This window comes from Sphaerodactylus townsendi, linkage group LG05 (genome assembly GCF_021028975.2).
Source record: "Sphaerodactylus townsendi isolate TG3544 linkage group LG05, MPM_Stown_v2.3, whole genome shotgun sequence".
Lineage (NCBI taxonomy): Eukaryota > Metazoa > Chordata > Lepidosauria > Squamata > Sphaerodactylidae > Sphaerodactylus > Sphaerodactylus townsendi.
This window is the reverse complement of record NC_059429.1, coordinates 25,285,487-25,310,300: the sequence shown is the minus strand read 5'-3', so window position 1 is coordinate 25,310,300 and position 24,814 is coordinate 25,285,487. Positions and strand designations below refer to the sequence as shown.

Genomic DNA, 24,814 nt, shown 5'->3' with positions numbered 1-24,814 from the left:
TGAGATAAGAATGGCTCTCCCAAACTTAATCTCAGTCTTCATGGATTATCATTGATAAGAGATCAAATCTGGGTGTATTCCAAAGAGAACTGCACTCCCATATCCGTGTTCGTATCTTTTGGTTTGGCTCCCCATCTAGCAGGTATAAATGGCAGAAAGCACCAGTTCATATTGTCTACAGCAGTGTTTCCCAACCTTTTCAACGTCATGGTACCCTTGACCTCACTCTTCATACCTCATGGTACCCCTGCCATCCCCCCACCTTCCCTTCTCAGTGCCCCTGCTTGATCTGGTTGGATTGCTCAGATTGTGGCTGAAATGAATGCAACCTTCTCTATCACTGGATCCAACTGGCCCTTGGTTTTAAATAATGTGTTTTTGAGGCTTGAGTGATCCCTCCCACTACAGGCTAGCGAAGTATAGCTTGCTGACACATCTAAATTGAGGGCCAGAGTTGTCTCTGCCCTGGGAACTCAAAACAAACCCTGGCCTACAATAGGGAATTGCAGGGCAAGCACAGGCTGCAGGTTTCCTAAGATGGAGCAGGAAGCACAAGCTGTCTGCGATTTCATCTCCCACCAGCCTTTGAGGCTTTTCACAGTGCATCCTAGAAAGGAATGCTAGAAAAATCTTGAGTTCCTTGCATGGCAGGTATAACAAACGGCTCCAGTACTGCCTGAATTTTTAATACATTGCTGAGGTGTGGCAGTGCATGGGCTTTGCCTCAAATCCAGATTCTCTCAATTCAAAAGCCAGTTTTTAAAACTTAGCTGGAGGCAAAATTATCAGCACAGCCAGGCTAAAGCTACCAAAGGTACCTGGCTGCATCCTTCCACAGACAGATCATGTGAACTTGGTGCCCTAATGAATTTATGCTAGTGGAAAAGGAGAGGAAAAGGCTCGTTCAGTCCCAGTTCTCTGAATAGCTTTCAGGCTGTACAGAAACACAGGCTATACTGATTTATGACACCTTCCTGTCTCATGTTTTTCTTTTGTATTTATTTTTCTTTCCATTTTAAGCTTTGGACAACTAAGCTTGCTTAGCTTCATTTTTACAAAATCAGATGTAGCTACAATTTTCACAAGGGTTCGGGTGCCTTGCAATATTTTCTGGCCACCCAGTGATGAGTTCTTCCAGAAACCAATCATGGTGGATCATATAAAACGATCCACCCTATAAAATGCTGGATCTAGTCCAAGCTTTTACATACTTACAAACAGAACAGCTGTAGTGTTTTCCCTTTTCCGTCTAAATGAGGCTGCTGGCTTAGAAGTTCCTGCATCCACCAAGCTTTTAAAAGCTTCTGAATTCTAAAATGTGCACCTTAATAACATTGATAATTCTCATGACATTTTCCCTTCACTAGCATTTTTACATGTTAGGTACACGGACAAGGAGAAAACACTTTTTTCTGTCATTCAGAGTTTCAGTTGCCTGCTACATGTTCTACAAACAGTACAATTTGTTTCTTGAACCAAGTGCAGACTTCATTTGTTTGAGATCATCCAGAATTTTACCACATTGAAAAAGGTTCCTTCTCTCCTTAATATAAAAGCTTGACACGCCCCGTCGCCATGAATTAATCCTCTTTCCATCAGTTTCAGACCCAACAAATTGATTGTGCCCCACGTCAGGCCAGCTGAAGCCAGGAACTAAGTACAGTCTGTCTGGAGTGAACAAAGTTCTAATCAGTTACTGCTGGCCTCGGCTTGTACGGAAGGCCATGAAACTTGGATGTGATATGGCTCAAGCTCTTCTGGGGTAAGATAATCTGGAGCGCTGCTCATCAAGTCTCTTCCCTTCAAGGATTTGGGAAAGGCAATAACATCTCGAATGCTGGGAGCTCCAACAATGAGGCAGATCAGCCTGTCAAGTCCTAGAAAAAACAACAGGAAAGTGATATATCGAACTCTTCCCAGGTTTGTTGGTAGATAATGTGGATATTTCAAGGTCTGCTTAATGATCCAGTGTCATTTTTGTTGATTTGCTTTTCTGCAACACATCATGGGGAGCAGCTGGCTTAACTTCCAGTTTCCCTTCTGTGCACTTTCTAATTGTGGGTTGACTGGCTGGTGGGGGCAGAAGGGAAATTACTCCTACATTTGCAACCCTGAGAGGTTCATCTAAGCCAGTGGTTCTCAACCTTCCTAATGCTGCGACCCTTTAATACAGTTCCTCATGTTGTGGTGACTCCCAACCGTAACATTTATCCATTTTACAGATGAAGAACACTGATGCAACCCCTGTGAAAGGGGTCCCGACCCCCAGGTTGAGAACCACTGATCTAAGCAGCCTTTGTTCCATTTCAGCCATTAGCTTTAAAGCCTTGGCAGGTACCTGGTTTTGCTGGAGCATCAGATGACAAGGATCAACTATATTCCCATAGCTCTGAAATGATCCGCTGCCAATTTGTGTAGACAAGACCTTCATTCTTTTTGCAAAACAGGAAAAAGTAAACCAAATTTGGCTTAAGGGCTCCTGGTTTCCAATTTTGATTTTTGTGACTTTGTTTTACTGTTATTTAGATAATTTATAATTTATGCAGCCTCTTCTGAAGTGATCCACAGGCAAAAATAATACTATATAAAAAAACAACCTATTATCAATGCCATTAAATAGGAACCAGGGCCAGAAAAACGAACTCTCAGCAACTTCAAAATTATCTACGCAAACAGTCCTTTAGGCGAGAAGCAAACCATAAAGTAGTAAAAAAACAAACATATGTTTAGTTAAAAGCCTAAGCAAATATGGACATTTTGTCTTGGGTGTCTAAAAGACATTAAGTAGGTATAAAGCATACCAAAGATAATTTGCCATCCAATCATCATTGGCCAAGAAGTAAGGCAGGGTATAAATATTTGAAAGAAAGAAGTTAAAAGAAGGTATGGGTTGCAAGATGGGGAAAGTTAAGCAGCAGGATTTGTGTTCCAGGTAGGCAGAAGACTGACCTAGTGCAATTCCTCCATGAGGGGGAGCTCCAGATTCCAGAGCTTCAAGCAGGTGAGAAAGCAGCTCAGAGTCCTCCTAGAAAAAGAGCCTTCTATTAATGACCAGGGTAGCTGAAAAGGATAAAAAGCTGAACTTCGACAACCTGGATTCAAATTCCAGCCCACCAACAATAATCCAAGTGCTTCCACAGGCAAGGCTCTTTGCCATGTACACCTTGGTCAGATTTAAATGAACTTAAAACATGTACCTAGGAAGGTTTCAATCCTGCTTGCAATTTCCACAGGTGGAAGGATTTACATATGTGGAAGCTTAACTGTCCACCTCACGCTGCAGCCTGAAATGTCCCTCCCCCCCGAATAAAATGGTGAAATCAGTAAAAGTCACACCCCATGCATGGGTGGAAATTTTAAACAGAATCTAAGCCCATTTTTGCTCCCTAGCAATTGATGGCCCAGGTGGATGGACCACAGGTCTGCTGAAGATACACAGAAGCGAGCCATCGCATGTGACAGTTGTGTTTGAATGTGACCATATGTTTGTAGAACACTTACAGGGTTAACGACTTCACCCAAGCCTTGAAGATAACAGCCTCACTCAGTCCAACCAGGTCAGCTGAAAATGTAAGTTATAAACTACAAAACATTGTGCCATAATTAAAAAACGTGGATTTCTAGGACACGCAGAACTTCTGTTACTTACCTTCAGCACTGACTGAAGAATGAAACGCTGTTGCTTTGCACTGTGGATTCGAATTGAGCCACCTCCAATCTCGCTACCGTTCAGCACTAGGTCATAGTGCTGACCTCGAACCTGGGGGTGGGGAAGAGGAGGAAAAAGAACAATTTGCATTTTCCGAAGAGTTTTCAAGTGAACTGACTGGCACAATTTTTCAAAGCCCCCTGCTTCTGCAATTATTTTTCTAGTCTGCTGCATCTCAGAAGTAAAGGCTGGTGAAAACACACATGTGTAATGTATGTATTAAAATCAGACTGAAGCAGTTGTAGCTCAATTGCTTATAGCAGGAGAGATCAGAGTAAATTCTTCTGCTGGAAGAATCACTGACCCTGCAGGCGTTGAGGGCAGATGGCACCGGTTTCTCAGGCAGATTCCAAAAGGTGGTGATGTTCAACTTTTGGGGGGATTCCTATCTAGCCTGCAATCTTTTCATCATCTACCTGAAACTGCTGGAAGCAGCTGTCTTGAGATCTGAGTTGATACCACCAAGGTGCAACAGTATTTATCCGTTGTGTGAGACCAAAGGGTAGGGGAATGTCTTGATTCTCCAACAGGCTGCATCAACTGAACCGCCATCAGGAAAAGGCAGGATTGTTTATGAGTGAGAAGTCAAGGGATCCAGGATATTGTGGATCCATCTGCTGCAGAGAAGATTCTTCCACTTTGGAAGGATAACATTGGCCAATGAGAGTACTCCTGGATTCGTACGTGGTGGCAGTGGCTAGAAGCATTTGGTCAGCTGCTTCTTTTTTGCATAAAACCTTTCTATTGTGTAACATATCCTTGCAAATATTACCAAATTATCTTCTAGGGGAAACCAGCCTGGTGCATATCAGAAGACATTTTAAAACTAGGGCCAACACTTGAAAGGCCTAGCAATATAAGTTTTGACTTCCGTTCTTAAAACTTATATTGCTAGGCCTTTCAAGTGTTGACCCTAGTTTTATATTGTCTTCTGCTGGTATTTATTTAAAATATTTATATCCAATCTTTCCATAATAGGCTCTAGGCACCTTACAGTATTGAAGCATTCACAATATTGAAAATTCACATTATTACTCAGTGGTCATCTATATGTGTGTACGTGCAGCATCAAGTCACAATGGATTTACGGTGACCCTGTAGAGTTTACAAGGCAAGAGATGTTTGGAGGTGGTTTGCTATTGTCTGTCTCTGCATAGGCTGCGAGAGTTCTGAGAGAACTGTGACTGGCCCAAGGTCACCCAGCAAGCTCCACGTGGAGGAGTGGGGAATCAAACATGGATCTCCAGATCAGAGTCTGCCACTCATTAACCACTATGCTACACTGGCTCTATGCTTCAGTAGGCCAAGTAAAAAACCCCAAATTTTTCTTCATGTGAGGAATACGAACTCCCTCCTTCCTGCTTCAGCCCACGTATTCCATTAAATGCTACTCTGGGCCTTGGTGGAATCTCTGGAGCAGTGTGGGCTGCAGGGATAAAGTGAGCTGGTTCAGGTCAGTAAGGAGTACCTGTAAGGAAGTGAAGGTGGCCAAGTAGTAACTCTCATTGTCATGCAATTAAAAACAAAAAGTATGAAAGATGCTCTGCCCTGGCTCCAAGGAAGATCCTAATGGCATGAGAAACAAACACAAGAGTCTACCAGCCCTTGGCTCTCTCCAAACCCAGCTGGAAATTAAAGCCTCCCCGCCCACCCCCCTGCCTTTTACCTTTGCAGGCTCAGTATAGAGGAGGTGTTCATCAGAAGGGAGTGGGGCAGTGAAGGGGTGGTGAGCAGATTCCAATTTGGTGGGGTTTTCTTCATTCAAGAGGAAGAGGGGGAAATCCACCACCCACCAGAAGTGAAATGCAGATGAGTCACGGAGGGCCACACCTTTCTCTTCCAGAAGATCAGCGCTTTCCAGACGCATTTTTCCCAATGCAGAACACTGAAATAAATATCCAATGTGTTTGAAATCCAGGGATAGTAATCTTATCTGGACCATTACACATGGAAGACAAAGACAGGAGACTATAGACAGATGTGGAAGATTAGAACTGATAACATTAATGGCCGTTTGGTCTGACAATCAATTAACCATCAGTCTACTCCCAAGAATGGACACAGATGGACAATCCCCTTATTTTAGTATCTTCACGGTAGTTTGAATCCCACAATAGTGTGAATGAAAGGCTCTCACAGTAGTTATTTTCTCCTGCCTGCAGCAGTCTCTGAATCCCCCTCCCCAAAGGGGTCATGGGATTCCTGTTGGGGGGGGGGGGGATGGACAACAGATACTATAATGAGGTGAAAGTTGCACCCAACTAACTCTTGTAAGAATGGAAAGCCTGCTCTGCAAAACAATAGCTTTAGCTGCAAAGAGAAAAGCAGCAAAGCCTTTCCTGCGAAAAACTGATAATTATTGATTCAGGAAAGTTGTAGCCACAAGATAAGTAGTTAATTAACTTGGGAGGGATTGATTGATTGATTGGGTTTATAGACCGCCCTCCCCTGGAGGGCTCAGGTAGCAAAGGAAAGGAGCCTTGAGAAACCCCAGCTGCACTTTGACTTAATATTGGCTTTTAAATTTAAAAATGGCAACAAATCCAGTCTGATAAAGGTAGCAGGACAGCGGGAAAACCAGTGAAGTGCAATAAGCTGCTAATAACATTGTCTAGTGTCTCTGCTGTAACCATTAAATTGTTGATCATTCAAAACTAAACGGCTATTGCAGATGTAACCTTCACCACATGGTTTATGGAGTTTTAATTAAAAAAATATAGAAGGGAAACAAGATATTTTCAAAAAAATAAAAAAGAAGCACTGCTAAGGGCCTGAGAGGCAATACATATGTCCTTGGCAAGTTTTGTTCAAACTGGATGGTGACAAGTTGTGCTGGCCCAAAACAGTCACATGATTGAGACGAAGAACTCTAGAATAATTTATAATGGGGAAAAACTTACAGCACAGCCATGAGGAGACTTACACACTTGTAAGCCCACTGAAATCAATGGATTCAGATGGGTTTAACTCTGCTTAGGTTGGCGCTGTCTGGTTTCCATGGGCCTCCTTACCACTTTCTTATGAGCTCCAGCTGCTAACAACACCACATCATCTGTGCTGGCTTGAGCTGTTCTGATGAGTTCCAACTTCTGCTCTTCATTTAGGTATCTACTGAGTTGAGACTTCACAGTACCATCAGATCTCAAAATGAAGTGCATTATTTCCTGTTTAGGAGAGATGGACAGATGGGTCATCCAGCTACTTCCTGAAAAGCAGGCAGAAATGAGGAAGCCAAAACAACCATTTGGTACCGCCTGCCTCTTTTAAAAATACACCCTGAAGCCATGCAGAAACTATTACTCAGGTACCATTAAACAAAATCTCCACCAGTAGGCACAACTGACGGTGGGGTTTATAAAAACAAAGATTTGTTCAATGTATCGTCGAAGGCTGTCACGGCCGGACTCAATTGGTTGTTGTGTCTTCTCTCTGTAATACACCTCTGAAGATGCCAGCCGCAGATGCAGGCAAAATGTTAGGAACAAGATCTATCAGACCACGGCCACACAGCCCAGAAAACCCATCACAACCATCTTTAGGGTTGGTTTGCTCTGAACTAGCTAAGTTGGAAGAATTTAATTTAGATTAAAAGTACATACTAGGATTGGGCGGCTTTCATTTGGTTTCTGTGATATAACTACCTACTATCTCAGTTTTCCTTGATGATCCTCTTATTTCCAATTTGTATATCACTAAGAATAAGTTTTGATTTATACCTTCCCTTCTCCTCACAACAAACAACTTGTGAGGTAGGTGGGGCTGTGAGGGTTTTGAAGAACTATGACTAGCCCAAAAAAGCGGCCTAGTTACAGTTCAGGGGAAAACTGCCTGACAAACTATACCAGGGGTAGGGAGAACTCAGGCTCCCAGAGAGAGAGCCGCATGTGCTCTTTCTGCTCCCTTGCATCTCGCGTGGCTCCATGAGCCGCTACTGGGCCGGCTTTCATCCTTGCCTCGCCCTGCAGGCAGCAAGCAGCTGGCGGACCAACTGCCCGCAGAGACGGGCTGGACTGGGCCGCGCTGTGTGGCTTCCCCCCCCCCTTCCTCGCCCGGGCAGCCCGGGCTGGGCACTCCTTTTCCGGGCAGATGGCGCAGGCCGAAGCCAGCCAGCTTCATCCTTGTTTCCTACAGCCTCCTGCTGCCTGCAGTGTGGGCAGGCTTACCCACCAATTGCCTCCGCACTCTCGCTCTGGGCTGTGCCGCTGGCTTCCCCTCTCGCCTCCCCATTGAGCAGGGGTACGTGCTTTCCCCGTGGCCAGGCAAGGCCAAGCCGCTGGCTTCATCTCTTGCCTCGGCCTCTTGCAGGCTAGCAGGGCAGGCTGCCACTCAATTCGCCCGCTGCGGGTCCGGCTGGGCAGTGCCGTGGGCTTCCCCTCTCGCCCACCTCGCTCGAAGGGCGGGCGCTTTCCCTGCAGCCGGCAAGGCCAAGCTCGCTGGCCTCCATCCTTGCTCTGCAGGCAGCAGGGAGGGCGATCCATGCGCCTTCTCTCAGAATGAGTGGAGTAAAAGGTAAAAAAAACCAATATATACAGTGTTATCTTTATTTTAAATGTCAAAAATTATTTGCGGCTCCAAGTGTTTTCTTTTCCTGTGGAAAACGGGTCCAAATGGCTCTTTGAGTATTAAAGGTTCCCTATCCCTGAACTATACTATCCAGGAGACCTTGTGAGCTCCAAGGTCTCCTGGGAACTGTAGTTCCTCAGGCAGTTTTCCCCCTGAACTGTAACTAGGCCGCTTTTTTCAGCCTCAAAAAGTACTACAAAAAGAAAAGGAACGTAGGTAAGTGTGGGAAGGGGGGTGGTGTGTGTGTCTGTGCTGCGGGGGGGGGGGGGGGGGGGGGGGGGAAAAGGAAGAGGGCCCAGGAGCGATTTTCTGCCCCCAGGCATGCACCCGGTGCACGACGCACCCCCTGCCCCCTTGGCGCTCCGCCACTGGATCACACCTCACACTGTACACAGGACATTCCCGACATACTGTTTGCTATGCCTTACCTGATTAAACTGGGATTTAGCCAATTCTCTTAACGACTCCAGGTCTTTATTCTGAAGGTGTCGCTAGAGAAAATATAACAGAAGAATAAAATAATAGCATTTATTATTATGGCCTTTCGGCCAGCCATACATAATAGAAGCATGTCAGGGGCTATGAGTGATATCCAAAGTACTGCAAGGGGAAGCCCCACTTCTCCCATCTGCTGCAGCACATCATGCCAACTGAGACAATGTCCCCAGGGATCCACAGGGCCAGCACTGAGCATGATGCTGGGTATACAGCGGGAGAAGTGGACTGGCAAAAATGACACCCCCTTTCCACAAGCAGGGGTGCTCTTCTGCTGGTGGAAAACAGGGCTGGCATCCAACCCTGCAATTTTCAGCCAGGCTTGAATTTAAGTATTTATCAGTTTAGTACTCCCTGGAAAGAAAATGTGGCAGGAAGGAGGAGAGAGGCCAGACCCTCGCACTCACTTGCGTACTTAAATTTCTCATGACAAACCACAGTCCATATAATTCCTTTTGTTATTTGTTTCAGGATTGCAGGTGTGGATTTGGGGCCAGAACAGATGTACGCAACTTTTCTCTTTAAATTTCTCAGCCTCTTCACCTCTCAGGTATTTCCAAGAAATTTTGTAACAACTTAGATAATTTTCCTCTGTAAAACACACAATGAGGAAATAATTCTCAGTCTAAGACGCTAGAAGAAGAAGAAGAGTTGGATTTATATCCCCCCTTTCTCTCCTGTAAGGAGACTCAAAGGGGTTACCAACTCCTTTCCCTTCCCCCTCACAACAAACACCCTGTGAGGTAGGTGGGGCTGAGAGAGCTCCAAAGAACTGTGACTAGCCCAAGGTCACCCAGCTGGCGTGTGTCGGAGTGTACAGGCTAATCTGAATTCCCCAGATAACCCTCTACAGCTCAAGTGGCAGAGCGGGGAATCACCCGGTTCCTCCAGATTAGAATGCACCTGCTCTTAACCACTAAGCCACTGCTGCTCTAGCAGATAGTATATTTTATTCTTCCACGGTAAAGAATCAGACTATTCTACCAATCCAGACAAACTTTCTATTTGGGAGGCATAGCCACTAACATTCATAACCTACAAACAAACTAATGTGTTGGAACTGTGTGCAGGCTTTGGTATATTATTGTACCTTTATTAAAATCCTGCTAGAAGTTAACTAAAACAACTCCCTTCCCTACCAATATTAAAAAGTAGATGGATTCTGATGTCATGACTGAGCTTTGCTAATGATGGACATGAACACAGCTTGTTGTTGTGCTCCCTCCCTTGCTTTAGAATCCCAGTTTGGGCAAAGTAAAGAAGCTCTCATTCGTCCAGCTACTTGTATTTGGTTGTCACGGCAAATGGGAGCTTCTTCAGCTTGTAGACTTCAATTGTACTCCGCATGAAGGAGGAAAGAGGACTCGCTGAAGGGAGAGGAGCAATGGCTCAGTGGTAGTATATTGGCTTGGCTTGCAGAAGGCTCCAGGTTTGATTCCTGGCATCTCCAGTTTTAAAAAGAATCAGGTAGTGCGTGATATGGATGTACGCAGCCTGTCAGAGTGGATAGTACTAAGATGGGACACAGCATAAGACAGCTTCATGTATTCACAGTCATTGGTGCCTGTCACAGCCAAACCTCTCTTTGACACAATGTCTGGATGCCACCAGTATTTGACATCAATCTTTCGCTTGTTTGGTGCAGTGCTGTTCAGTCTCTCCATACACACATGAACACAAGGGAAGCTGCCCCCTATCGGACCACTGCTCCATTCAGGGCAGTATTGTCTATTCAGACTCGTCGCAGCTCTCCAGGATCTCAGGTCTCCACCTATTGCCTGGTCCTTTTCACTGGAGATGCTACACACAGGGAAGGACATTATAAATTACCCATCCCTAGTCCCAAATAAAGGTCCCCCAACCTCCAACTAAAAGGCAATCTAGCACTACTTACTGCTCCTTGGGGAATGCAAATGGCTTTAACGGTGCCCTCAGGCCCACTGAGAGATTTCTGTAAAAATCCAGCTTCCACATTGCTGAGAACATGGCTGACATCAACAATCTGAGTGTTAGAAATAAAGATGGGGAGATTCATTATGGAGAACATAAGAGTGATGAAGATACCTGTAGTACAATGGGATACTGCCACATACATCTGAAAAAAACCACAATTCAATGTATTGTCAAAGGCTTTCACGGCCGGATTCAATTGGTTGTGGTGGGTTTTCCGGGCTGTGTGGCCGGGGTCTGGTGGATCTTGTTCCTAACGTTTCGCCTGCATCTGTGGCTGGCATCTTCAGAGGTGTATCACAGAGGGAAATCTGTTGTGTGTAACTGCTTATATGTTACTAAATTATGTAATGTTAGCTGCTCTGGGCCCAGCCATTAGCTGGGAAAGAGCAGGGTAGTAAGTTTATATAATATAAACTTATATAGAGTAGATTAGATAGACAGACAGACAGACAGACAGACAGATGACCTCTCTGAGATGCAGCCAAAAACTGGCTATCTCTAAAATCTCACAAGAAGATATGGAAGTAGTGAATGTACCTATTAGTGTGGGGGAAAGTACCAAGAACTGTTTTAAAAGTTATTTCAGATATAGAACCAGGAGCTCGCAGATTGCTGACAGAATACTCTGTGAAATTCCAGACAGAAATAACATCACCATTATCAACAAAAGGTATGTTATTCCTGAATCCTGAAAAGGAACAAGGACTATACTTCCCCCCTTCCCAGCAGGAAAAGATCCAGTTTCAACTGAATATTGTTGGCCAACTGCATGCTAATATCAAGATTGTGACTCTAGGCCTTGGATCCATGTAACCTGCAAAGGTCATCCTCTGCTAGGGAGTGCATTTCTTCGGTGTTAGGAGTTTCTGCCTAGGCAGGACAAGCATCTTTCAATGAGCTGAAAAACACTTTGGTTCAGAGCAGGGGTCCCCAAACTTTTTAAACAGGGGGCCAGTTCACTGTCCCTCAGACTGTTGGAGGGCCGGACTAAAAAAAACTTTGAACAAATTCCTATGCACAAATGATTGTAAAATGTTTGATTTCACCTTTCAGCCTTTCTGTCATGGTCTATTTTTAGAACAGTGACCAAAGTATGCCAAGTACAGGGTGGGCTCCAAATATTGTTGGGGAGGCTGTGGAATACCTTCCCCTCTAAAAAAAAAGAAAGCAGAACTTTCCCAATGAAACATTCCATCTAACCCAGCATCAGGTATCTTCTTCCTGGCAGTTCTTTCTCCTCCCTAGCAGCCAGCTTGCAGCTGAGCCTTCGGCCAGCCTGGCTGATGCCAATGGGAGTGAGGCGGAACAGAAAGCCTGAGAGCAACACATGGAACAGCCGAGAGGGAAGGGCGGAGCAGGAGTTGCCACCTGTAAGGTTTCCAACTCTGGGTCAGAAAATTCATGGAGATTTGGGGGTGTCATCATGTAATTGCAATCAACAGCTGTTGGGGCCGGTTCCTCCTCTCCCTTGAACCCCCACTGCACATGAATGGAGCCATCGAGCCCTTCGGGGATGAGGTGGCCTATAAATTTAATAAATAAAAAATAAATAAATCGCCGCCATGCCTGGCGGGCCGGATAAATGCCTTCAGGGGGCCACATTTGGCCCCCGGGCCATAGTTTGGGGACCCCTGGTTCAGAGGAAAGCACTGCGCAGCAGAGAACAGCCTCTGCAATGCAGGAAGAAGAATGCAACCAGAAGCAAGGAGTTAGAATTTAAGCCCACGTCCTTAAACCAGGTTCTAGACTGAACAGGATTATATGTAAGTGTGTAGAACAAAAGACAAGTTTTACACCAGAGAGGAAACTGTAATCTAATACCCAGCAGATATTTAATGCAGTGTATGAACTGCTAAAACAAAATGGGAGAAAAATACAAGGACATTTTGAATGTGGAAAAAGCATATGACAATATAGAGTGATTATTCTAACATTGTATTAGATGTTTTCAGTGCAAAAGGAAATGTTAGCCGTGTTCAGAAAGTGAACACTTTGGATCCAGTCTAAACTGGCAATTTCCATCTATTCTTCCCTTCCCACTGCAGACCTTGCTCATATCCTTCCTCAGGAACTCCTATCCTATCCCTCACAAACAGCATTTTGCAGACATTGGGTTGCAGTGGGAAGGAGAGGCAGAAAAGTTCTGTTTTGCTGATGGGAAATTTAGCATGGATCTAACCCAGAGCAGAGATCCAACCCATAGTGTTGGATTTGTTGGATGAGGATTGTGAAATGATAATTTTCTGCAGTGTTCATGTTTCTCAAAGAAAAGGCTTCAGAGGCTCTGACCTTATTGGAATTATTGAGACAAATACGGACAGCTGCTTCTTTCACGAAAATTGTGATAAAAATTAGATTGGGTGGGGAAAATAAATAATACAGTGGGTTTATCTTTCAAGTGAAAGTTTCCACATAAGTGATAAATTCATAGAAGAAATAGAGGCTGACTAATCCTGCAGAATGACAGGACATACCTTCATTCCAAAACGAGTGTCTGGCTTATCAGTCCCATAGAGGGCCAGGGCCTCACTGTAGCTGATTGAAGGGAAGGGTATTTCAAGAGACCCCTTTTCCTTGGGCCAGGAATACTGAAGCAAGCCCTCAATCAGCGCCTGAATACCAGCCTGGTCTACAAATGACATCTCAATATCAATCTACAAGGAAGATTAATCATTATTAATAATAAAGAAAAAGAAGAGTTGGATTTATATCCCCCCTTTTTCTCCTGCAAGGAGACTCAAAGGGGCCAACAATCTCCTTTCCCTCCCCCCCTCCCCCACAACAAACACCCTGTGAGGTAGGTGGGGCTGAGAGAGCTCAAAAGAACTGTGACTAGCCCAAGGTCATCTTGCTGGCATGTATTGGAGTGCACAAGCTAATCTGAATTCCTCCACAGCTCAGGCGGCAGAGCAGGGAATCAAACCTGGTTCCTCCAGATTAGACTACACCTGCTCTTAACCACTACACCACTGCTGCTCCTGACATAGATAGACTGGAGCAGGTGTTGTCCCCAGCCGCCATTTCCCCCCAGTGGGCCTCTGGTCGGAGCAGTAATGACCTCAACAGTCAGATACTTTGACTCAGTGTGTCAGCTTAAATAAGAGCACCCACTTTGCATGCACAAAGCTCCACGTTCAACCTTAAGCACCTCTAAAATGATCAAATAGTAGGTGAGACTCTGGACAACCAAAGCCAGTCAACAGGTATTTCTGACCTTTAAAGGCGAAGAGTCTAAGTCAATGCAAGGCAGCTTCAAATATTCATCCATGCAGTGAACAATACACATCAGCTGAAATAAGCGGGAACTATTATGCCAAAATAACCTCACTGTTGAACCTGGCACGTTTTAAGGTCTCAAGTTTGTTCCATCACAAACATTAGCAATTGTTCAGGAAAATAGCTCTTTTTGTGATTGGTTGCTCAAGTCTGTGCTAGGCAGAGGGTCATGCCTATCTCCAGCTATTAACACCACAAATCCCATATATTCAGTGGTGGGATTCAGCAGGTTTGCTCCACTTCAGCAGAACCTGTTGTTAAAATGATGCTTGTAAATAATCAGTTGTTAAATTATTTGAGTCCCACCACCGGAACTGGTTGTTAAATTATCTGAATCCCACCACTGCAAATATCGTTACTGTTTATATATTACCTCATAACACACACACCCCAATGAAAACAAGTTACCTGAGTGAATTCAGGCTGCCTGTCTGGCTTTGAGCCTTCATCTCGGTAGCAGCGAGCAACCTGAAAATACCTGTTGTGGGAAATTGAAGGTTATTAAAATTATGTACAATTGACAATTGAGTGGGATCCAATGAACAAAAGAAATTTATGAGGATCACTTCCCCTTCCTCCTGTGGTTCCCCTACCCCCGCCCCAATCCTGGCTGTTTTTGAGAGTCAGGGAATTCCCAGAAACCAAACAGGTCATGATACGTGGAGGCTAAAGCAAGCAGGAGGAATTGGTAAAAAGCTCACACATGCACACTCTTGTACAAATTCTTGCACAAATGGAAGAGCTTATGCAAATCAAGAAGGGGTGATTTCTTGCCATTTTCCCTTGACTGCTGTTCCCCTCCCCCCAAATGGTTTTCTGAGTCAGCGTGGTGTAGTGGTTAAGAGCAGGTGCACTATAATCTGGAGAACTGGGTTTGATTCCCCGCTCTGCCACTTGAGCCCAGATAAAACAGTGAAGATCTTTTATGTTACACTAGGCTTTGGAGATGGTAAAGTATTATGGCTGCTACTACAGGCTCCAAATCTCAGCAGTATGGCACGAAAGATGTCTCAAGCATCTCAGGAGGAAGGCTTTATGGAGTCTTTGATTAGGACAGGTGTTCAACAGGTGGATTTGTGGAAGCTGGCATTTTATCGCTGGTATTTGTGGAAGCAGCAACTTTATTGGGAGACTGAACTACTCACAAGAGAATCAATCAGTGTGGCAAGCTTCACTTACCTCTGAATCACTGTCCAGGGAAAAGAATGGCTACTGAGAATGCCTACATTGTCAGTCCTATTAATGGAGTTATTTCAAGCTCTCTGGAAAACACTCCAGTTGCCAAGAGAGGCCCAGGAAGCTCACCTGTCCAAGCCTCCGATCATCAGTAGCTGTTTAAACTGCTGAGGACTCTGAGGAAGTGAGTAGAATTTTCCAGGCTCCCTCGAGGGCACCACAAATTCCTTTGCTCCCTAGAACACAAGAAGGGTGCAATACAAAACAGGAAGGGCACCAACTTGAAGTAGTTCTTTGTATAAAACAAACATCTGCTCCAGATGAATAACCAACTTCAGGGACTCTAAGTACTATTTTTTTGCCCAGTCCCTCCCCTCTCCCTTTTCTCCTCTACGGAAAGGAGACTGTGTGCATGTGGCACTTTCATACATGCTGAACTATGCACTTTCAATCTACTTTCAATGCACTTCGCAGTGTGCATTGGATTTTACATTGTGAAACAGCAAAAATCACTTGCAAATGATTGCTGAAGTGTATTGAAAGCAGACTGGAAGTGTTTTACAAGTCTACAGTGATCCTTCACCTTAAAACTATCCCAATTTTTTAAAAACACTGTTGCAGAAGGAAGGTAAGCAGCAAAGGAAGATGTGTCTTTTCCTCATTTCAAACTGAACACAAGTTTTACGTTTGCACAGGGACAGCTGGGGTTGCCCCGTGAAAGGAGCGTTTTAGCTCAAGCGAGATTTCTGCCAACCACTCCCTCATCCTCTGTGCAGGCTAGACTAAGTCACTAAGGGCTGAACTAAGACATGCTTAATTTGTAAAATTAAGTATTTTTGTTTTTATTACACGGGATCTCTTAATCAGAGGCCCAAAACAGTAGTTTACTTGTCTTGTGCATAAATCTAGGTATATTCTCATCCTGTTCCACCAATTCCAAGAAGCAGAATTTTAGCTGAATTCTGAGGCTGCACGGAGAAGGGAAAAGTGGCAAAGTTTCATTCAAGGGACAGGATCCAAGCCCTTGTTTTCTGAGCACAGCACATGAGTGGGCAGAAAGTATCCATGTTTTAAGGGCAGCAGAGATGCCTCCAAGTCATGTAAAAGGTTACATCTGTCTCCATTGAGAAGCCTGGTCCTGTACTTGGGAAAGGTCTGATCTCAAAGCCTGTTCAACTAAGCAACTGGGGCAATTAAAACTTTTGCAAAACATACACAGAAGAGTCTTCTGAGGGTACCTACCCCAGGGGTCCTCTTGAACAGGGTTGGGGTCTCTACATCCACAAACCCTAAAACAAGATTTCGTAGATTGAAAGAAGGGGAAACAAAAAAGAAAACAACGTGGAATGAGACTAACCATTGGCCCATCTCTTACCGTAGCAGTTGCAGAGATATTCCCGCATTCTCATCACCATCTGAGATCTCAGTCGTAGGTTGTGCTGCAGCTGGAAGCTGCGCAAGTCTAAATACCGGTACTGCATTCGCAGGGCCTCGTTTTTCTGAGCAGAGAGATGATTTTGTATTGGCCGTTAAAATTAAAATATGTCAGTACGCAAGCCATGTATTACAAATAAAAGCAGCAGCACTGCAAAAGAAACACACACTGTTGACAAATCCTTAGTCAAAAAAGGAATAACTGTCCATATCCAATTTCTTACAAATGGCAGAAGTACTTAACATATGTTTTGGCTACTTTGGGCTGCAGCCTACGTGCAGCCAGTCACTCACCTGGTAACATTCTTAGGTGGGTTTCTTTGAGCGCAAGGGAAGGGCTCATAATTGGAAAGCAGCAATGGGTGAATTTCCCTTCAGATTGAATTGCAACTGGGCTCAACACCGTAGAAAATAGGCTTTTTTGGGGGCCCAGTTGTGAATTTGGGACCCTGTCACATTCTTTTTGACATAAGGAGAACAACTGAAAATAAAGCCCTTTTCCAACCCCATCAGTTCTCAGCCTTACCTTTAAACCACACATGTTTTCTTTTCCCTCAAACTGACCTGGCAGGGTGGTAGTAAAAAAACATGGTCTCTCTTTTTAGAAGAATTTATGTGCCACCCTCCTTCTCCCTCTTTCCTCCCTTCCAGGACCTAATGCTACAAAGAGAGCATCCCTGGCTGTGGGGAAATATACTATGGATTCCAGGGACCTGGAGAAATGCACTTTTTGTGTACCTGTAATATTGTTCTGTGAACCTGGAATACTACTGCTGTAGCATCCTCAGATGCTTGAGGGGGGAAGTCCTTTTCATGCAAGAGAAATATTAATTCCATAAAATATAAATTGCTATATACATTGTGTAAAATAAGAGAACTTATGCAAATATACACAGTACAAATTCAGCTTTGCCTGGAGAAGAATTCCAATAGTCTGGTTGCACCCTCTATATCATAAGCTTAGAGACAAAATCTTGGGGCCTAACTTGACTGAATGGGCTGGAAAAGATATTAAATGGAAATTGAACTATTTGTTGTTGGGGAAGGACCAAAGAATTTCCAGTAATGTAGCCCAGTTTTGTGTTTTAGCAAATAAATACAGGAAAGCAGGTGGATAGGAGACCATCAGTTATTTTAGAGGAATGTTGAAATAAGTTCTAGTTTATATTTTAACTTTTTACCCCTTTGTTAAGGTTTGGAATTTGGCCTTTTGTGAATTGTTGTATTGCTGGTTGTTAACCATTAATAAACATTCATTCATTCAGGCTGTAAACTTCCTGGGTTTGTTTGTTTTTTAAAAACCAGGCTCTGAATCACAACCTTATTTTCAATGTTCCATCTTTATTCTCACAGAACCCTGATGTGGTCACAGGTCTCCTTCACTTTCCAGTAAAATTGTTAGTAAAACTGATGAAGACTAATTGGAAGCATACCTTAGAGCAACAGGTATATATTGTTCCTGATATATATATATAAGAAAGTTTGGAAGGCCTTTTAATATATATATTAAAAGACCTTCCAAACTTTCTTTTCCACAGAGCTGGAAGAGGCAGGCTTTTACTAGAACCTCCATACATACACCAATACCCAACAGCACACACTGCAAAAATAAAACAGAAACAGTTACCTTCATAAAATCTTTCATTTCAAAGGGCAGTTTCTTACAGGAATTGAGGACTTCTGCTGTTTCCGCCTTCACTTCAATCTCACCAGTAGGAATTCTCTAAAACACGGATGAAAGAGAGGCTCTTTAAAAGTCACCTTTTGACACACAGCTCTGACAATCATACAACAACTGTCTGGGCTGGTGAAATATCAGTAAGCTGCAGCATTCACAAGACAGAGTCTCCTTCTTGGGAAAGGCAGGCACACAGGTAGAGACTTTGAGTAGACCAGATAAAGTATGGACAACTTTATTCAAAGTATTATACCCCAGGGAAAGACAACACATTTTCCCATGCTTCTGGCTTTTTATATCCCGGCTGAAAGTGCACGAACTGTCTTTCAGATTAAATATGAAACTTGCAAAAAACAGACAACAGTCACTGGCAAATATTGATGGGTGGGATCCAATGCAGTGTTTCAGCAGGTGAACTAGAAACAACCCCACTGTCAAAATCTCGTTCCTGGGGCATCTGCTCTGCAACAGGGATTTGGTAGGTAGGGCCTCTCAGGCTGCTTCAGCTAGGGGGAAATTGAGAAAGTCACACTCTGTGGGCTTTGTGGCTCTGCGTGCTTGTGGAAATGCTGCACTGAATCCACCTCTTTGTGCAGAAGAAATCTACGCATCCTATGGTGACCATGTCATCTGTAAATTAATCCATCTTTCTAAAGCTGAGAGGATTCTCTAATAGTCCTGATTAGTCCTAGCAGAAGGACCCAGAGGTGTAGCTCCAAGGGGGCGGGGGGGTGAGCACGCGCGACACACTGGGTGTGTGCCCCAGTGGGGGTGTGGTGAGGGCATGGTGGGGGTGTTCCGGGGCATGGTGGGGCATCCTGGGGCCAGAGGATACACCAGTGCACCGGGCACTTTCCCCCCTTGCTACGCCTCCAGAAGGACCTCATAAGCTCCATGAATTCCCAGGAAACGTCTCAGTTCCCCCAGTCAGTTTCACCAATTCTGGCCAGGACCAAAGTGTTCTTGCAAGCCACTGGGTGAACTGCAGCCTGTTTTGCACCACAATCCAAAGAGTTCAAGGTATTTAAATTTTCTTAAGAGGAATGGTGATTTCCATCATTGTCCTCTACCACTATATCCTCTGGCCCCCTGAAACAAAATTTCAGGGAGCTCAGTAATCTGCAGCAGGGGAAGGAGGGTACAATTAGTAGGAGTTGTCATTGCCTTTTTAGAAAGATTAAAAGCATTTAAGTTTTCTTAACTGAGTGAACATCGATCTGTGTCTCCCACAAAGTCTGACTACAGCAGGTCCTGGACCATCTGTGCTCCTTGAATACTTCCCAGTATCCTCTAAACCTTTCAGAAAGCCATACTAGAAAATTCTAGGTTAAGGTCAGACCGGATTGCACAGCACAGGCTAATAATATCTGTCATAATATGAATATTTATTTGTTAAAACATTTATATCCCGCTTTTATCCTGCAACCAAACGCAGATTGAAACCATAGCCCATTCTCTGTTTCACTGCTCGAGAACCAAGGGAGTCAGAGATCGATATGTAAATTCCATACCACTACTCACCATGGCCCCTGCTGACTTGGTTGCAATTCCAATTCTTCTGAATAATACCAACCCTGAGATTGTGGCAAACTTTCTCCTTGAAATAATTGAATGCAAATAATCCAGCAATGGGTCTAAGTATGTTTAGAGCATAAGTAATTAACTTCTCCCTTCCTTATCACGCCACCTTACTTTAATATTTTATTGCTATACTACAATATATTAACCTGGGAATTTAGCATGTCTCTGTAGCAGCTCTGAAATGTTTATCTGTGGTATTAATTTTAGATGTAATATGTGCTTCAATTTCTGTCTCTTGCTTATAGTAATCATAACAAACATGGCCAGTATGATGCAGACAGAATTTGCTTGTTGTTGGGTGGTTCGGGCCCAGTGGAATGAGTACTGGGGGCCTTCTTTTTGTTGAAGATGTGAACATGGATCGATGTGTCATGCGGGTTTGCATTGGATGTGTTTTGCTGTATTGGTTTGTTTTGTAGCTATTGTGTTTTTTTAATATGCCAATAAAGGCTTTCTGTTCTCTCTCTATATCCTGCTTTTACTTGTGATTCAAGACATCTTAACAGTAACAGCTAAAAACATTTCCAGTTAAACTCGACAATAAAATAGCAAACCCCAAATCTAACTCCCCTCCACCACCACCCCTTTATAAGATACTTGCCATTCAACCCCTCAGCAAACAGGCAGGCCTTGCAGAACTTTCTGAAGACAGGGGTCTTCAAACTATGGCCCTCCAGATGTTCATGGACTACAATTCCCATCAGCCCCTGCCAACATGGCCAAGTGGTAGGACTCATGGGAATTGTAGTCTATGAACATCTGGAGGGCCATAGTTTAAAGACCCCTGCTGAAGACCTCAAAGGAGGAGACCCGCTCACATCTTCAGGGAGCCCATTCCACAGAGCCAAAGCGACAACGGAAGAGGCCCAACCTCTGATCTATGCCAGACGTAAGTGGTGGGATAGCCAGTATGACAGTTCTACAAATCTCAAACCTCCCATGCACAATTAAAAAAAATCATTTTTAGAAAAATATTTCTAGTTTCTTGAAATAACCACATTCTACTCTGATGAAAACTGAGCACATGCATGCACAGGAGGGCGGTTTTCTCAAAGCACTCACAGGGTTAGCCTGTCCCGGAGGTCGGGAAACAACTTTCCCAGTCACTCTCACCACAGATTCAACAGGTGTGTCACATAAGATCTTCTTTAGAGGGGAATCAGTCTGCACAGAGAGAAAGAAAAACAGATTGGAATAATGTCTTAGAATGGACCAGCATCAGATTTGGAACTATGTTTGATTTTCATTACAGACTTGGATTCTTTAATTAATCTTGGGAAATGGACTGATTCAACATAGTCTGGTCTAGTTCTAGTTGACTCATGTTTCCAAAACACGGACGTATGCTCCAGAACTGTTAAGGCATTACCAACATTAAATCCTGAAAGATGAAATCTCCTTCAAAAATTCCCATCATACCAAGATTCACCCAGCCTTGGCAAGACTGTCAACAACAGACAGATTCTGGATAGTCCACCAGAAATTGGACTGTGGTTTATGATCTACCTTGTGCCATTTCTTTGTCTGCATTAATCAGCTCAAGAATTGCTATATATTTTTTCTATTTTATAGTAACATTACATCCCACTTTTTAGTAAAACTCTTTTTCCTAATTGCAACCCACAGGAGTTGTACCAGAATAAAATCAAAAGATGGTAGACTCCATGATCAAACTGAGAAAACCCTGAAAACCCTTTTTTGCACACAAATCTAGAAAAAAATAATGCGCAAGCATTTTGAAAAATATCTCATTACATTGCGGTAACACTCTGACAACGACAGGGTTACATCCTTCTAAGTCCACCAAAGCTTAAAACAAAGCTCTGTTTAGGAATTTGCTATGATTCTGAACATGGACCATTACCCATAACTCAAGACAAACATTTCAAACAGTATAACTTCAGAATTAATCCTTGATAGTTCTTACCTCATCCTGAGGAATGAGAATTTGTGTGAGTCCCTGGAAGTCTCTCAAAACCACAAACAGTCCCTGCCTAAACCATAACAGAAATACACACACATTTGTAACAGTTCAGGTTAAAACCCGACTTTAGAGCCAGTCTTCATACAGAGATATTCATGTGGTAAAGGGTACCAGGGATGGCACAATTTCAGATTGTAGGAGGGGACATATCAGAGATGGAGCTACAAGGGGCCAGGGTGTGCGCATTGCACTGGACGTGCACCGGGGGGGGGGGGGGGGGGAAAAATTTCAGGTTTGTTTTTTGTATTTTTAGTGTTTTTCAGTTTTTGGCCTGCAAAGGGGGGGGGGGATTTTTAGCCTAGCAGCACCAAAATGTCAGGGAGTTTTCGGGGGACTCTCCTGATGATACCACCCAAGTTAGGTGATGTTTGGTTCAGGGGGTCCAAAGTTATGGACTCCCAAAGGGGGTGCCTATCCCCCATTGTTTCCAATGGGAGCTAATAGGAGATGGGGGCTACACCTTTGAGAGTCCATAACTTTGGACTCCCTGAACCAAACTTCACCAAACCTGGGTGGTATCATCAGGATAGTATCCTAAAGATACCCTGAAATGTTGATGCTGCTAGCCTAACAACTGCTCCCCTGGAGGCCAAAAACTGAAAAAACACTAAAAAATACAAAGAACACAAACAAACATGGGGGGGGCAGCAAAACTTAGATTTTGCGCCATTTTCCCTAGCTACGCCCTCTGGGACATATCAAGCTATATTAGCACAGGCTAGTCCCTTATTCTTAATAAGCATATTTTCCATTAAGAAGAAAGCAGATTTTGATGAGGGAAAACAATCAAGCTTATGAATTCTGAAATCACAACAGTTCCACCTGATTTTTTTTCAGTGTAGGAACTGGCTAATTCCTTATATTCAGTACCCCTCACTGGAATATATTAGTTATTTACAAAACAGTTCCTTCCCCCATCTCTGTTTAAGTCAATACAAAGTAAGAGTATTATTAAAATAAACAGAGCCAGCCAAAGAAAAGGAATTTGAAGTCCTATTAATTTAAATGGGGGATGTGAGGAGCGTCTTGCCATAAATCTAGTAATTATTTAACTAACTTGAATTCACTCCCCCCCGCCTTTACTTACCTCTGATACTGAATCCATCCACACAAAGTTACTTCTTGACCTACATCAGCAGAGCGCAATTCCCCACAAGTTTTGGTCCGAGCAACAAACCTATTGAGATCTTGTGCATAAAAAGTAAACAATGTAAGAAAAATAATTAAGCTCATGATAAACTTACCTAAAGTTTACCATCAGCATATTTAAACTTATTGAGATAGACAGAAACATCAATTATAGACAGAAGTGACAATGTGAAGAATGATCTGTACAGGATGAATTGTATAAGGATCTGGATAATGGGTTGGATCCTACTTTCTTCTCTAATGGCAAAAGGTAGTGGAACGGCCCCTTTTGATCACCAAAAAGGCTGTGGCAGGGTTCATTGGAGTCATAAGGAGAAAAGACATGGAGGAGGTTGGAGAGAGGAACAGAACTGGGTAAGACTCAGCAGAAAAGTCGGTGGGATCTAACCCAACATGTAGTGTTCCATATTAATCTACTGTTAATGTGTGCCAATTTCCCTATTACTTTCATGCAGTTGAAATTGCAATTTCTGGTTCTTCACTTCTGTTGGTCAGTGGCTTCTATACCTTAACTATCTTCCTAACAACAAACAGTCATGGAACACTTGGGAGTCCTACCACTATCTAGCTATTATCATTTTCTTGCTACAATGTGGTAATCTGGAACCATTAGCACAGGGGTGTCAAATTCACGGCCCTCCAGATGTTCATGAACTACAATTCCCATCAGTCCCTCCCAATATGAGCATTGGCTATATTGGCTAGGGCTGATGGGAATTGTAGTTCATGAACATCTGGAGGGCCGTGAATTCAACACCTGTGCATTAGCACATAGGTGTGAAACTCAAGGCCCTCCAGATGTTACAGACTACAGTTCTCATCATCCCCTGCCAGCAATGTGGGATGGGAACTGTAGTCCATAACATCTGGAGGGCCATGAGTTTGACACCTATGCATTAGCAAAATCCAAGCAGCCACAGCCATTAATGTTGATGGGTAAGACCCTACCAGCAAAGGATCTCCACATCTGAGATATCATGTTATAGGATCTGGGAGATGCAAGTTCAAATCCTTACTCTGTCATGGAAACCTGCTGGGTAACCTTGGACTAGGCATGCACTCTCAGCCTGACCATCCTCACAGGGAATAATGTAAGTTGCTTTGGGTTTTGATGGGGGATAGGGGGTAGGTGAGGTATAACTGAGATAAACAACTGAGGTAAACTTTTTATTTAAATAGTGTAATCCAAAACACTATTTTTTAAATGAAATATTTAAATGAAAAGTGTGACCCATTTTGCAATAAGTTGCATTATTCTGACTGGCCTCAATAACAAGCACTAGCTTAGAATATTTGCAGATCACCTTTCACCTAAAAATTGTAGAACGTAGTTTATAGCATTAAAAAAATTAGTAAACCGCCCCTCCCCTCCTCCGGGGACATGATTACTTTCCATGGAACCATTCTTTACAACCAAACACCACAACGCCAAAACAACCAAAGCATCTCCAGGCTGTGCAAAAATATTCCCCACCCACACACCTGCTCCACACACCTGCAGGACCCGCGGCTGCATGAAATGTCCACGTGCTGGAAATGCATTTGCACCAGGGTTTGAGCACCCTTCCGGGTAAGAACAGCGACAGCGACCTATTAAAAAGACGCATCTTATGCATGATCCTATAGCACAAACAAAAACGAAGCGCAATCCCCGCTAAATCTTAGCTGACCGCCTCTTCCGTGTCCGCATCTCAAAAGGCCACGGAAATTCCCCTTCGCGGCCACCGTCGGTCCGCCATGATTGATTTGAGAAGGCGTGCTTCACCATCGCCGAACGTCATTGTGATAGTGCCCTAACCAGCAATGGCGGCTGCGA

The 24,814-nt window shown here is 43.7% G+C and overlaps 1 protein-coding gene and 1 long non-coding RNA gene across 4 annotated transcripts; one reads left to right on the top strand and one right to left on the bottom strand.

The window, feature by feature from the left end:
• Positions 1-979: 979 nt before the first annotated feature.
• Positions 980-24,776, bottom strand: DARS2 (aspartyl-tRNA synthetase 2, mitochondrial). Of its 3 annotated transcripts, none has more exons than XM_048498562.1 (17): positions 24,481-24,776; positions 22,937-23,036; positions 21,793-21,859; positions 20,928-21,029; positions 18,234-18,329; positions 16,548-16,671; positions 16,415-16,461; positions 15,302-15,408; positions 14,405-14,474; positions 13,195-13,374; positions 10,662-10,769; positions 8,701-8,763; positions 6,721-6,873; positions 5,376-5,594; positions 3,650-3,760; positions 2,950-3,025; positions 980-1,877 (listed from the first exon to the last, which is right to left on the bottom strand). In XM_048498562.1, the coding sequence occupies exons 1-17, from the start codon at positions 24,512-24,514 to the stop codon at positions 1,690-1,692; spliced, it is 1,845 nt and encodes a 614-aa protein (XP_048354519.1). In that variant the 5' UTR covers positions 24,515-24,776; the 3' UTR covers positions 980-1,689. The 3 variants fall into 3 exon arrangements, with proteins under 3 accessions (XP_048354519.1, XP_048354518.1, XP_048354520.1); XM_048498561.1 differs by having other exon boundaries at positions 24,494-24,776; XM_048498563.1 differs by lacking the exon at positions 13,195-13,374 and having other exon boundaries at positions 24,494-24,776.
• LOC125433764 lies at positions 6,819-17,973 on the top strand. Its single transcript, XR_007244665.1, has 3 exons — positions 6,819-7,013; positions 9,239-9,317; positions 17,258-17,973. It is a non-coding gene; the product is annotated as an uncharacterized LOC125433764 (long non-coding RNA).
• Positions 24,777-24,814: the final 38 nt, after the last annotated feature.